At 42.5% G+C, this 15,350-nt stretch overlaps 1 protein-coding gene across 1 annotated transcript; it reads right to left on the bottom strand.

The window, feature by feature from the left end:
* Nucleotides 1-1,276: 1,276 nt before the first annotated feature.
* LOC306704220 (frizzled-7-A-like) lies at nt 1,277-5,185 on the bottom strand (the record flags this gene model as incomplete). The annotated part of the gene is made up of 1 exon (XM_079170479.1): nt 1,277-5,185. The coding sequence occupies one exon, from the start codon at nt 5,183-5,185 to the stop codon at nt 3,482-3,484; it is 1,704 nt and encodes a 567-aa protein (XP_079026605.1). The 3' UTR covers nt 1,277-3,481.
* Nucleotides 5,186-15,350: the final 10,165 nt, after the last annotated feature.

Below are 15,350 nucleotides of genomic sequence, written 5' to 3'. Positions count from 1 at the left end.
CATCAGACCGGAGCGTAAATATGTGGGAACTCTGAGAACCGTTCACGGGTCTTGGGGAGTACGACTACATGTTGGGGGGGGGGGGGTTGTTTTAGACTTTAATGGCTCAAGAAGGAGCCGTTTAACGACTGGCACATACGACGGTTTGGGCCACGGCTGAAGGCAACAAGGTTGAAAATTAAAAAGTTAGAAAGAAGCGAGTTTACCAGACGTCTGCAGCCCGCTCCTTCATCTCTGCTCGAGGCTACTAACTGCCACAACCATAATACTCCCGGATCTTCGACTGCAGTCGAGTTGCATCGTGGGTAATGTAGGCTCCAGGTTTTGACAAAGAAGGGGGAGAGTTCGACATTGTTATAAAAGTGCAATGCTGAATAGTTTATTTCAAGGGTTACAGTTCTAGTCAGTCAGAGCGAATCAGCAGCAGAACACTATCAGCTAGTCCAGCTAGTTAATTTCCATTTAGTCAAAAACATCAAAAGAGATTTTTATTTGTTTTTACCTAAGAATTAACCATGTGTGTAATTCTGTTTACCGGTCTGTAGAGGATGCTGCAGTATCACAAACGAATACAATATGTTCAGAACTGTAGCAGGGGATTTCTACACATGTGCAGCAGAAAACCACCCCAAAAAAGTATATTTATTTAAGACGTGTTGGTATGCTCAACTTTCATCAAGTAACAGATGTTTGGCAGGTAAACAGCATCACTATTTCTGTAATTTAAGAACTCTCCTCAGTTCTGTTGCTTTGTTCGAAAAGTGGGGAAGTTTGACAAAATGTGCCGTTTTCACATTCACACAGAATAACCTTTTCTCGTGCGATTACAGCTGCAGTCAAATTGCTTGTATGTGCAGACATACGTAGCCAAAGAAGCTGAATCTGACTCTACAGACAGTGCGAGCAATGGAGAGTATCAAGTTATCATCAATTGCATTTAGGACTGTACACAATGTGGCCTGTGTGTCTTTGCTCATGTCACGTGTCCCGCCCCATGAATGAAGAGTATTTTCACTGGTGCGGTTTAGGAGGTAGGTGAAAGCAATGAGGGCCAAACATGGTTGAGGTGGTGCATTATTTGACAATAAATACCGCGCATATGTTGACAAAACAATCTGAAGTCGCGGTCTACTTACTCTGGGGTTGAGATTGTTTTGTCAACTGCTGTTTCCAAGGTCAGGAATTTACTGTGAAGCGCAACATGTACACAAACCACAGGGATCAATGCATTACAAACCGTATCAATTTTATTCAAACTGTACACATACAACAGGCTTATCTCATTAAAAAAAAAAAAGAGTGAAAAAGACAAAAAATGAGTATCCCCATAAATACAATATGCCTTTACAAACAGAGTCTGTTTTCTTGGTAGGTTGCATAATGTTCCAATAAAAAAAAATAAAAAAAACACACACACTCATAATCCTTCTGAAAACGTCGTACAAGACAAACATCCGTCTCTGCTGCTTGAAGGCAATTACACAGAATAGTTTTGCACCGTTTACATAAAACATGGACGAGAGACGACTCGTGTAGCGGAGTGTTTCCTAACTCAATCCTACCGACTGACTTTAACCAGGGTCGAGGTATGTAGTGCATTCACATGGGAAATGTGACAGTTCTTGTATACGAACTGCTTCAACAGTATACGATTGGTACTTAGGGTATATATATATATATCTAGCGTTAGTATGCGTGGATTCAGGGTACTTAAAGAGATTAAACATAACTGAAATAGTCTACAAGGCCATTATGTTGTGAGTGTACCCTCATCGCTGCAGGATGTTTGAATTCATCATTTACAGGCGACGTACGCAGAACATGTGCTATACAACAAGAAACAAGACCGTCTGGCAAACATGTGCTGCTATCCGTCAGGATAGAAACATCTCTGCTCAGGTTTCCCCCACAAGATTTAGATTATTTAGTCCCAGAAATAAACCGGTTTGTTGAATCAATGCAAACAGCCAGTGTGTTGCAATACAACAGAGGATCAATGGGACTCCATCACGGGATACTTTTTTACGACGATGCTATTATTATAGGTCTTCAATTTCATAAACAGTTTTGTCGTAATAAATGTCTCCAGTGATTGGGTTCCAGATAACACGGCACAGTCTCTCTCTCTCTCTCTCTCTGTATCCAAATATAAAAAATATTCCCACACGGTTGTGAACGTTCCTGGTGTTTCCACGATTTAGAACATCAAAGAAGAGTCCTCAGAGAAGATTTTAAAAAAATGCAGTTTCTCCGTGTTTGAAGGCTTCTGTAACGTAGCCCAGACTCTAAAAAAAAAAGTCTGCATGAGAACCATGTAACACTTCAAGTGAAATCATAAAAAGGGGGGGGATGGGGGCAGATACACTGGGAGGAATACAGGCGTGAATGTGTACAGTCATCTTTATCCAGTATAAAATAACACGAGCAACCATTTCCACTCAGCGTGGATCAAATCTGTACCCTTGAAATGGTGCTTTGGATGTCTTAAAAGCTTAAAAGGTCTTTTTTGATGGAGGGATCCAACAGTGGAGAGACCACACACAGAGACAAACAATGAGCTGTTGTGTCTTCATTGCAGAGAGTGGAGGCCTGTGTGTGTGTGTGTGTGTGTGTGTGTGTGTGTGTGTGTGTGTGTGTGTGTGTGTGTGTGTGTGTGTGTGTGTGTGTGTGGTCTCTTTAACTGTTTGAATCAGTCATTTTTAACACTTTTAACCTTTAGGATAGCTGTGCAAACCAATACATAACTTCATTCACCTTCGGAGTGAACATTCAATACAAGAGCAAATACTCGACAGTCGGAAAAATTAAAAAATAAAGTAACAATGAAATAAAAGTTTGGATTTATGGGCGTGGAGTCTTATTTCTCAGATTGAAACAGGCGAGATTGTACTCTGCAATTTCTCACACACACACATATTAAAGCATTTCAGTCTGAAACTAAAAGCAGAGTGACTTTACATGTGTAATCCAGGCATCCCTAAATAACGGAGTCACGGTCAGTGGGTGCGGACCAAAGACCTTTGACCTTTTTCGCTGCAGCATGGACAGAAGGCCACACTTCTCCACACATCAGTCCTTTCTGATATGGTGACAAAATCTCACCAGAGTTGACAGGAAGTACATTAAAATTGTGATACTGAGGATATAATCAATAATAATAATAATAATAATAATAATAGGGAGTTTCATATCAAAAGTGACCTCACCAGTCAGGCAAATACAGTCCAAGGACCAGTATGGCCATTTATACCAGTTCATAATCCAAAGACTGTGGGCTGTCTGGTGATGACAAAACTCACCCCAAAAAAAAATCATCCAACTTCTATCGAATATAGATCAAAGTTTGGTTGTGAAACATGAAAAAAAAAACAAAAAAAATATAAGTCCAAAATAGTATTAAAAATGAAAGCTATTTGACCTCATTTACATGGTTATTGTATCCAAAAACATCGTGGCTTTGTGCCTTTTCCTCCCCGACACCTCACACCGTCGTCTCCCCGTGGTTGCCGTTGCTGAGGCGCTTGTAGAACCTCCGCCATGATTGAAGAGTCTTGCCGGACCAGACCCAGAAGCCCGACGTGATCCCGACTATCATGGTCATCAGGTATTTGATCATGAACACGGTGAAGTCCGGAGTCATGGGGGCGAAGTTGTGGACCGGGCAGGGCACGGCGAACCGCTTACAGGTCTGCATGTGCCAGGTCCGCTGCCAGTGCTCCCTGAAGGCCTGCTCGTAGAAGTAACAGGCGATCACGATGGTGGCCGGTACCGTGTAGAGCACGCTGAACACCCCGATGCGCACCATCAGCTTCTCCAGCTTCTCCGTCTTGGTGCCGTCGTGCTTCATGATGGTGCGGATCCGGAACAGGGACACGAAGCCCGCCAGGAGGAAGGAGGTGCCGATGAACAGGTAGACGAACAGCGGCGCCAGGACGAAGCCGCGGAGGGCGTCCACGTTGAAGATCCCCACGAAGCACACCCCGGTGAGGACGTCTCCGTCCACCCGGCCCATGGCGAGGATGGTGATGGTTTTGATGGCCGGGACGGCCCACGCGGCCAGGTGGAAGTACTGGGAGTTGGCTTCGATCGCCTCATGGCCCCATTTCATCCCGGCAGAGAGGAACCAGGTCAGGGACAAAATTACCCACCAGATGGAGCTGGCCATCCCAAAAAAGTACAGCACCATGAAGAGGATGGTGCAGCCCTCCTTTTTAGTCCCCTGGGCCACCGTCCTGTAGCCGTCATCCTTGAATTTATCCACACAAACAACTTTGTCCTCCAGGAAGAACCCAGCAGCGTAGGCCACCGCCACCATGAAGTAACACCCGGATAAGAAGATGATGGGCCTCTCGGGGTATCTGAACCGCCTCATGTCTACTAGATAGGTGAGCACGGTGAATAAGGTGCTCACACAGCACAAGATGGACCAGATCCCGACCCACAGCCGGCCGAATTTGACCTCATCCTCCCGGAAATACATGATACCGGTCGGTTTAGTGGGCTCGCATGGGGCCCCGCAGTCGTTGACCCCCATAAACCGGTAGCCCAGATAGGCAGGCACCTCCAGCTGCAGAGGGCACGAGAACTGGTGGTACTGGTTGTTTTGGGACGGGCGGTGGTTGGGTCGGCCAATGTTCGTGGGGAGGGTAACCGTGTCTGGTGCAAAGGGGGACGAGGAGGACGGGCTGCTGGGCTCGGATGTGTTCTGGCCCACGCAGATCTCACCGGCTCCGTGCACGGGGAAAGCCTCGCAGCGCAGCCGCTCCGGCCACTGGAAGCCGAATTTATTCATGAGGGCTTCACACCCCTGGCGTGCACGCTCGCACAGGGACCGACACGGGGGGATGGCCTGCTCCAGCACCGTGCACACCGGTGCGTACATGGAGCACAGGAAGAACTTGAGGTCTGCAGAGCACTGCACCTTGACCAGAGGGTAGAACTGGTGCACCTCGAGTCCGGCGTCCTCCTGGTTCGTGTGGCCCAGGAGGTTCGGCATGATGGTCTGGTTGTAGGCGATGTCGGTGCAGAGCGGGATGGAGATGGGCTGGCAGAACCCGTGTTCCGGGATCGATATTCCACTCTCGCTGTTGTAATTTTGAGCAGAAGTGGACGAGAAGGACAGCCCGCACATCAGCCACATGATCCGCAGCAACACGGAGCCAGTGGTGGACCTGGCCGCCGCCATAGTTGAGGAGGAGGAGGAGGAGGGAGGAGGAGGAGGAGGGGGGGAGGGAAGGAAAAACTTTGATCCAAGTAGGGCGACTTTAAAACGGTTAAAAAGCAAAGAAATCTACATGAAACGTCGCAAAACTTTGCGCGCGGTCCCAGTACTTCGAGTTGAAATTGCCTTAATCGTCTTTTCCTCGTGTTTTATGAAGATAAATCCAAGTGAAACGTTCGCCGTGTCATGACTTCTTGATGGTCTTTGTAAGTGACTCCAAGCAGCCCACTCTCACTCCCGACCCGGTGAAAAAAACACTTTAAAGTCCCATTTTCTTCAAGTTATCCAAACCCAGGTTATTCCGGCGCGTCCAGCACGTAACCGCGGTTACTTTAGCGCAAAACGAGACACGTTTTTAACTTAAAAAGGCTTATATTTCCATCGTTTATCGACTTGACTTCACACAGAGCGTCGGTTCACATGCTGAGCGGTTGGAAGTCCAGAGGCTCGCTCTCCTCACTCCGTGCGGATTCCACCGGTTTCAAGGCACCCCCTTCATTCACAAGACCTTCCAGCAGAACGGAGGGCGCCTTGAAACCAATGCCGCGTCTCAGCCAATCACAGCATTTGTTTTCCTTAAGGACTCGTTTTTGATTGGCCTGTACTCCCTATAGAAGGAAATGTGTTACAGTAATTACATTACACCAGGAACTTTACAAAAGAAAGAATATATTTTTCTAGTGAAGCTTTTTTTTTTTTTTTTAAAACCTATAGTGGCTTTTAATTTCTTGCATTTCTTTGATGACACAAAATATATAAAACTATGTTTCTTGCATTTATGAAAAAATGTTTAAGAAAAGGGACGAAAGTCCCAAACAGCAATAAGCCTATAACATTACTTTAACACATGTAAACTGTCAAATTCTTCCTGTAATTCCTAGTTTCTTATTTATTTATCTTCCTTACTTTTACGGAATAGTTCATGCTCATTATTGGGGAAAAAACGGTACTACTTAAGAATGAATGATAATTTGTTTTTAATGCAGCAGAAAATGTGCAAAACGTTTAAAATCTACTGCTGCAGAATAAGATACATTTACTGTTACTTTTGTCAAGATGATCTGTTTTAGTTTTAAGCTTTTTGCCCACCAACACTATTTTAGTGTGCAGCTGTGAAGTTGAGCTCTCTCCATCTCTTCACAGAATCTCTACGCACACAGTCGCTCACTGTGTGCAGGACATGTAAACACATTGCAGCGCGGTGAGCAAACCATGAAAAAAACTAAATGGATTCCAACGTCTTAACCACTCGACCACAGCAAGCACCGCAAGAACCTGTTGCTGTTTACTGCTAACGGGTTTCATTGCAAACAATCAGATGCAGCTCCTGCATTGATCTCTATCATTGTGGGAATCGACGGTCAAAGCAGCAGTAAATTGGATTGACAGCATGATCAATCTTCCCACAGGCGACCAAGTGTGGGAGGTGTAGAAGGGTTCCTGGTGGCCTTGCTGCATTTGGTGTGTTTCTACCCTGAGTGGGATAAAAGAGGGTGGGGGTAGGGTTGGGTGGGGGAAGGGACAGGAAGAAGAGAGAAGGTCGAAGAGGGCAGGGGGAGAAAGAGAAGCAAGAGAGAGAGAGCAGGAAGAGAAGCTGAACCAAAAGGAAAAGTCTGAAAAGTTCCCCGCTGTAAACTGGCCTATAAAAAAGAGAAGGCAAGTTACACTGAAATAGGCCAGTAGGCCAATATGGATTTCTGACCCACCCCAGATTGATATTAATCTAGAAACTAAATCAGGCAAAAGGCTTTGTGCTGCCTCTGACACGGTTAGCCACAAAACAACTAGAAAGGCTAGAAAAGTGGGTTGGACTTTCTAAGATGGTCCTATGGGACAGGGACTACTTTCTCTCATTCAGCAATACACTCGTATGAATATCCTCTTCACAAGTACAAATGAGAGACTAAAGTTAAGAGCTGGGCAGCTGAACAATGATCTGAAATTTGCTACAATGCTCCGTAAAGCTAAAAATATTGATTATGGTCGTAGCTGCTTTTATCTAACTTTAAAACTAGATTAAACGATTGTATGTACTCCACTGCCTTTGGAGGAATTCTAAGTACTCACCATTATCCACCTTGCACTTATATGAATGTCCTTCCTTTTGTTTCTGTGCTTTTTTAACTTACCATATAAAACAATGTTTATATTCTTTCACTAAATTATTTTAAAGGTAATTATTTTACTGAATTCAAGGAAACTGCCTACCCCGGCTTTAAGTGGCAAATTTAAAAAACGCAGACAGATACAGGCCTGTTTTTCCTGAGTGGCTTTGTAGATGAAATCAGTGTAAAACCCTTATTGGCAGCTGTGTCTTTTTCATCTACCCAAGCTGTGTTTCTAACATTCACACTAACCCCAGTCTCATCCCAACAGGCAACACGCTGATTACTGAAAAGCAGATTGTATTGATGAGCAAAAGCGGAGGAGGTTGGACCACCGGAAACATTTTCAATGTGGTGTCTGGTTGTGAATAGTTTGTTCACTTTCCAGACTGTACGCTTTTCCGGGATGCTTTTTTAGAGACACACAGCTGCAGTGGGCGTCAGATCTTTGATCTCCGTGGCAAAGGATGCTAAGAAAAGGCACTATGATTACATGCATATGAGCTAAATGACAAACACACAGAGACTATAGCTGGGAGCTTGAGTTAGCTTAATTATCAATCTGAGGGATGAGTCGAATTTGCTGGCCTGTGATTAGAGGATTGGTGCCACTGGTTGGATTAAGCCTCGGTATAAGGAGCTGATAGGTGGCTATGTAATAATTAAAGACTCCAGCTATTAAAGCTATTGATTAAGAATGTTGTTAGTACACTGATTTCCCAAGACGGTATTGGATAAATCACCATCTGAATGTCACAGCCAGTGATGTGTGACACTAAGGAAGCGGTTAAGATGGCTGGTCGGGTGGATGGACAGTTTTTTGGGGGACTGCCAAGGCTCTAATCAATAAAGCATTACAAAATAATCAGCTTGATGTCATTCATAACATTGCTTGATACATGTATTTATGTGTTTTGCTACTATTTTGCTATTGTGGGACGTGATTCCAGTAGCCTATACCTAACCAGACCTTTCCTCTGTTGTTCAGTATGTGCATGTGTTGGTAGAGCCATGCCAAATCAGGTCAATACATACACAATATGAGACTCCTTCCTCGATGACCTTAAGGGCAATAAGAGCATGCATACTATACTTAGAATGGGTGGTCATCATCCTAAAATTAACAAGGATGTTTCCCAAAATCTCTTTATGTATCACAATATAGCAAATGTGTGCATATTCCATGTACAATATGATATTATTTATGCTATAGTTAAAATCATGAAAAATGGCAAAAAGTTTAGCTGTAGAAACATTAATTTAAATTTAGGAGCTTTAGAATTTTGGTTGAAGACTACTGGTCATTAATTGGTGACCACTGAGTTGGAGAATGATTTATGATATAATAATAATATAAATTAATTTAACAAGTATACCCACACATGCACAGACATGTAAGCACATGCAATTTATTCAAATGAACATTAATAATGGAGGCAAGGTGATGGTGTTTTAAATGGGAAATTACTTTGATCTCTCTGACTCACACACTGGTGTTTCTCCCTGTGGTGTAAAACACAGCAGTTAGTAGCCACGCCAGGTCAAATGGACGCACTCCATCGTGTTTAACTGTAGCCGTTTGTTTGTGTGTGTGCGTATTTATGTGGATAGTGTCTGCAGTGGTCAAGCAGATGTGGGAAGTCCAGCAGGTTTCCAGACAGTCAGTCACTGTTTGGACTGCGGTCTGCTGCAGCTGGACATCTGCTGGAGAGAAGGAAAAAAAAGTGTTACAAAAACAACAACTAGATTTACAGTAGACCAAGGTGAAATAAACAAAACAAAAAAGATGTTGATGGTTTAGACCGTTGCTTGCTCAGTTCAATGATAGCCAGAGGCATGACCGCCATGCAAAGTATGTGAGCTACCGTGTGAAACCCAATACTGAGCAACTATTTAGATGTGGAGTCGAGGTGGAAAAACACAAGCCTTTTTGTTTGGTCTGAGGATTTCAAATTTGAGGACGGTTTACAGGACATGTTGGTCTAACCAGCGTTAAGTGTTTTTGAGGAGTGAGCTAAAAAAAACATTGCGCCACACCAGTCCAATTTATGCGTTCATTTATATGTGTGTGGGATTTCTATGTTAGTTATATGAATATGTAATCTTTTTGTAGTTGGTTTTGAAAATTTAGAAACTACACTCTGGATTTGATTCGCAGTTTTTTTGTGGTTTCTTGTAAACCCCTAAAGCCTGGGCATCTATTCATCCATTGATTTATATGAAAAGCCTCTGGGGGTGGTGCAGATACTTCAACGAAAAGTCAACAAACATTTTCAGGATTTCTTTTAGGCCTACTGCCCTCTAACCAGTGTGCATTATACAGTTATTCTTTAACTATTTACCATTTTATTTTAATTGTCTGCGGCATACTGTCCCACCAAATACAAGGGTGGGATGTTGGACATGCTTACTTTGACCTTTTCTTCCTTAAGTCTGGTTATGTGAATATTATTATATCAATAGTGGTGTAATATAATATAGTGTTTTGGTTGACTCCCACCACTCTCATAGTGTTGGTTTAAGCCCGAAGCCTGCAACTATTTAGCACTATAAAGCTCTGATAAAGACGCAGTCCTGCACCAAACAGCAGACAGACAAAGTTAGCGACTAGCTGGTGAACCTAGTAGCTCATTTAGCAGATAAAGTACAAGATATTTGTCATTAATGATGACGAGCAAAACAGTGCTAAAAGGATAATGAATGAATTGGGTTTGCATTTCACCTGTGGACACAAACACAACTCCAAATGCATGCTACTTTTTCTCCATATCTGCTTGATCTATAAATAGGAAATTGCTTGCCAACAAGTTTGTCATATCAACTTAAAAGGTGACGACATAAACTACAGCAGGTTTAATAAAAAGATGAATGTACAATCACTCCCCAACCAACAACTCAAGGGTAACAGAAAGAAGATGAGGTGAGTCTATACCCACAGAGCAGGTAGTCATGGCCACAACAATGGAGGAAAGCAGAAATAGACCAGACAACTGACGCTAACGTAATGAAGCATAGTGGGTAAAGGAGTCTGATAGGCCGAGGATGATTTTGTTGTGTCAAACTGTTTCTTCAAACTCCGGATAGATGGCAACACATCTTGTATTATACAGCTTTAAAGCATGCTGTAAAAGGTGCAACGTACAAAAAAAATACAGTTTCTACTCTATTATAATTACTATACGTTTCTTCATTAAGCTGTCTCCTGCCTGGTTTCCTCATGTGTTTCTGAGTTATGGGCTGGTATATATAGCATTATAGAAGTATGTGTGGGACACTCGTCTGAATGGGGGGAGGGGAGATCGACCTTAAGAAGTCAGCAGAGAGAGAGAGAGAGGAATGCAGGCAGCTGGTTTGTGTCTGTCAGTGCAACACAGAGAGCCTACAGTACTGGACTACTCACACACACACACACACACACACACACACACACACACACACTGATGAAAGAACGATTTATTTGGACCAACAGAGAGCGTGTTCGGTCCAGTGGCAGGCAACAGGAGGCTCACTGGCTGACATCTCAACTACTCGAACAAAAACTCCTGCGACTGTGGCGCGAAAAGTCAATGCATACACTTACAAACAAAATGTAGTATGTAATAATGAAATACAATGAAATACAGTCAAAGTTAACATGGTCTGGGTGTAGGTCAGTCTTGTTGTATTTATGCTCCTAAAACAGCTCAATGGACCGATCACCTCCCTTTTTATGCAGACTAATGTCTGGGAACACACACAGTGCAGTCAGGAAGTATTGAGACGGTGTTTTTCATTGTTTGTGCTCTGTACTCCAGAACATTGCATTTGAATTGAAACAAAGACAATGGGGTCCAATTTTCCGCTTTAAATTAATATAATTATGAAGATTTGTTTACTTTTTAATTTACCTGCAACATATTTCTGTTCTGTAATTTCTTTCTACCTATCAGTAAACATAAACAGCAACACTGATGTACCTGTTATATATGTGAGGCCGTGCTTTGAGCTAAATGCTAATGTCAGCATGCTAACATGCTCACAGTGACAATGCTAACACGTTAAAAACGTTGATTTTGAAAACAAAGGATCAGAGTATAAAAATACAACAGCAATATCCAACAGAATTATACAAAGCGTCAATAGAACATGTTATATTAACTTAAATTCACATGGTTGGTTACATAATGGCACATAGTCATTAAGTAGCAGCAGCATAAAAGCACTAAATGTCACATGATTATTAAGTGAACCAGTGCAGGTCTTCATGTTATGGAGCCTTTAGACCTGAGGGTCTTCCAGCCTGCAGGTCTGTGCTCTGATACTGATACTGTCTGCCAGATGGCAGCAGGGTAAACAGTTTGTACACTGGGTGGCAGGAGACCAAGATCATCATTTGGGCCTCAGACATCGTGTGTGGTACATGTCCTGAATGGCAGGGAGCTGCCCGTGCCAGTGGTTTGCGCCGCTGTTTGTACCAATCTCAGGAGGGCCTTGCTGTTGTAAGCAGAGAGCTGCCAAACCAGAGATGCAACCAGAATCAGAATGCTCTCAATCTTGTGTAAAGGTTTGTGAGGATCGTCAGGTCCATGCCAAACTTTTTCAGTCCTAAAGTCCACTATCGTAACACTAACTCACTAAGACTTTAACTTCCTGCCTGTTAGGCTGACTCGTAAGTAACGAGGTTGGTTGTGTTTTTCAATTATGCATGAGCAGTATATTGCGAAGGAGTTATGATGTGAAGACACCAGTGCCTTGGGTCAATGAGGAGGAGGTGAAGTTGTGAATTCTCACCGCCTGAGGCCTAATCATCAGGAGATCAAGGACCCAGCTGCAGAGGAAGGTGTCAAGTCGCTGGTCCATGTCACCAGGGTATAGACAGTGGATCACACTCAACCAGATTAAAGTGGACGTTATCATTAATGCATGGTCTTTGGTTGGGGAGGGACTGTACATTTATTTTGGTAGAGTGTTGTCAATGCACTTTGTGATATAACTTCTGACAGAGTCAGTGTTACATGAGCCGTGAGTTTGTCAGTCTGTATTCTCAAACAGGAGAGTGACTACTGTGTGGTCACTCAACACTGGACAGTTGTGTGGAACTGGTTTGTCCAGTTTGAGTCTTTTCTTGTATGCTCAGAGCAGAAGAATGGAGATATGATCTCTTTTCCCAAAGGCAGGGCGGGGGGAGTTTGTATAGCAGTTGTCTGTTCCGTGTCTATTAACCTCTAGTAGCTATGTGCCGGTAATATTTAGGCAGAACCTTTTTTAAATCCCTGGCGTTCATTTTCCGCTAAAATTAGTGCATACTTTTGGAAGGTGGAAGAAATGTGTGGCTGAGATGACAAAAATGAGGGTGTTAAGCCAGATGACATGTTTTCATCAATCGGAGCTAGAGCCAACAAATACCCAGGAATGCTGATTGTAACCTTTCCCACTGAAGACAAAAGCCAAATGTTAGCGGGTGTTTGAGGTTTTTTTTTTGTCCAGTAGGAAAGGGGTTTAGGGTTAGGGGGTTAGTAGAGTTCACCTCTAGAGGGAAGTAGAAGACTCAAGTTATGTACTATTAAAGTAAGACCCTTCTACCTCTACTGAGCTTGTGTGATGCTAATTTCAGAGCCCCATCTATTGTTATCGAACAGGGTTGTGTCGCGGCGATAAACATTAAATTATTCCAAGAGTTCAGTTCATCTACTTCATGTCAAGAGACTGATTGTAAGAGGAGGGGGGGGGGGGGTTAATGCACTTTTTCAGTGCTCTGCAAAGAACAAAACAAATGGGGATTTGTAGTTGTGGAAAAACCCAATACAAAAAACATGCACAAAACACACAAGTAGTTAGGAAAACGTTGCAAGAGCATCCGTAGGGTGCACAGGAAGCAGAGAACCGAAACTTACGACGGTGTTACACTGTAGGTAAAAGCAACAATATTGATGCTGTATTTGACCCCTCAGATAAACTGGGTTTAACAGATTGAGTTGAGCAACACAGTAAATCTCTGTTGTTTTCTTGACTTCACACAATAGCCCTTTACTTCCCCTCCCCCCACAGCACACACACACAGCAGTCTTGGAGGTGATGTGCTAATTGATGCAAAGTAATGGAGGAGGTGAAGCCACAATGGCTGCCCCGCTAAGCTTCACACAGAGCTCTTTTTGCTTGCATGGCTTGTATTCAGTGAACTTTATGTATCCTGTAGGTGTGTTTTTGATTGAGAATGGATCAAGAGATGGGAATAAAGAAAACAGAGGAGAGTAGAGGAGGAAGAAAGAGGAAGATCAAAAATAGGAGCAGAGGGAGGAAAAGGGTAACACGGAGAAGGAAGAGGATTAGGAGGGGGGAGGCCTCCTGCAGTTTTGAGGTCAAACACACAGCTGCGGTCATCACCTTTCACTGCAGGGGACTCATACACACACACACACACAGACACACACACACACAGACACACACACACTCACACTACTGTGATCATCACACTCTGTGGGAGTTTGACCTGAGCCAGATGGTCACCGCTCTCTCTTTTTATGACTCTCTTTTTTCTACCATGTCCACACTAAGCCAGTGTTTTTCACACCAAAAAAAACTGAGCTTTTCAAATACGCTCGCCACAGTGAATATGTTTCAAAACACCAGTCTAGCATTGTAGTGTGAACGAGGCAAACAATGCCAAATCAATGATGAATCAATAACATGCCTTCACAGGGAGTTGTATACTAAGAGGACACATTTCTGTCCACTTAAACTCTCTGTAATCACTCATTTTAAATGCCAATGGCGATCACAGTGTAGGTCTGTGATTAACCTGTGGAATATATTCTATTTCACATTAATTAATCCAGATTGATCTTTATTTATTGGGATGATGCAGATCTCCCTCAACACTTTCCCTGTGCAGAAAAACAAATCAACTACTACTGCTAAATCAACTTTTAGTGAAATTTAGCCTCTGCAATTAACCCATCATAGTATTAGGAGCATAAAAGTCTTTCCAGTTAATACAATATGATGTATTTTCTGCATCCCCCAAAAACTGAATGAATATCACTTCATTGAACTTTTAAAGTTATCTCCCCATGCTGCCTAACCTAACAGATGCATCTTATGCATACTCACAGTATTGTACATACTGTATATCTGACATTTTACATTTGTCAAAAATATGTTTTATATACTCTATTGCATAGATTGTAGCCAGTGCAGTAGATACAATATGGTTCTGTGCTCACAGTGTATCTTTTTGGGGATTATGGGAGTATTTTTAAATGAACTAAACTAACTAACTATTTTAAATTGAAGTTCTTGAGTGTTTCTGATCGAGGTATAAATGTTGTTTCTCAGAAGGTCAAACTTCCTCCACACTAGGGAGCATGTTTGTGTGTTTGTGTGACTGTAAAGATCAAGCTAAATTACCCGGTTCCTAAAATGTTTTTATCAGGCTCCAGACATGTGTTTCCAATGTTCTTTAAATACGCTGCCTTCACACACACACACACACACACACACACACACACACACACACACACAAACACACACAAATATACACACGCACAGTACTTCCAGAGCCAGATTGCTAAAATAAAACCCCTCCCTTGTTGAGACAGAGTTCATGTCTTTTCTTCTTTTGGTATCAGACTGCACGTGAATACAAAACTGATAAAGAAAGAGATGCAAAGCTGACTGATCGTTTGTATCAATACAAAGAACATTAAGTTGGATCTTTTACACGCTAGATAAGTTAACTTTGGAAGATTCACCTGTTGAGAACACACCAGTGCACCAGTAATGTTTAACTGAAAAAAAGAAAACGTCAAAAATGGCAATATGGCTTATCTTTATATCTTTAGTTATTATACTTTTTATATATTTACCAGTCTTTTTTTTCAGAGTAAATCACAAGTTCAAATCTTTGATCTTCATCAATACAAGATGTTAAGTCATAGTTACCAGATATGGAAGTCAAAATAAGGTGAAAAAAATCTCTCTCTCTCTCCTTTTTGATGAAAAAATATGCTTTTCAAGAAAAAAAAAAACGTCGTTATTGAACAGAC

The sequence above is a fragment of the Pholis gunnellus genome (assembly GCF_910591455.1).
Source record: "Pholis gunnellus genome assembly, chromosome: 12".
NCBI lineage: Eukaryota > Metazoa > Chordata > Actinopteri > Perciformes > Pholidae > Pholis > Pholis gunnellus.
The sequence above is the reverse complement of the archived record's forward strand: the minus strand, read 5'-3'. Positions and strand labels throughout refer to the sequence as shown.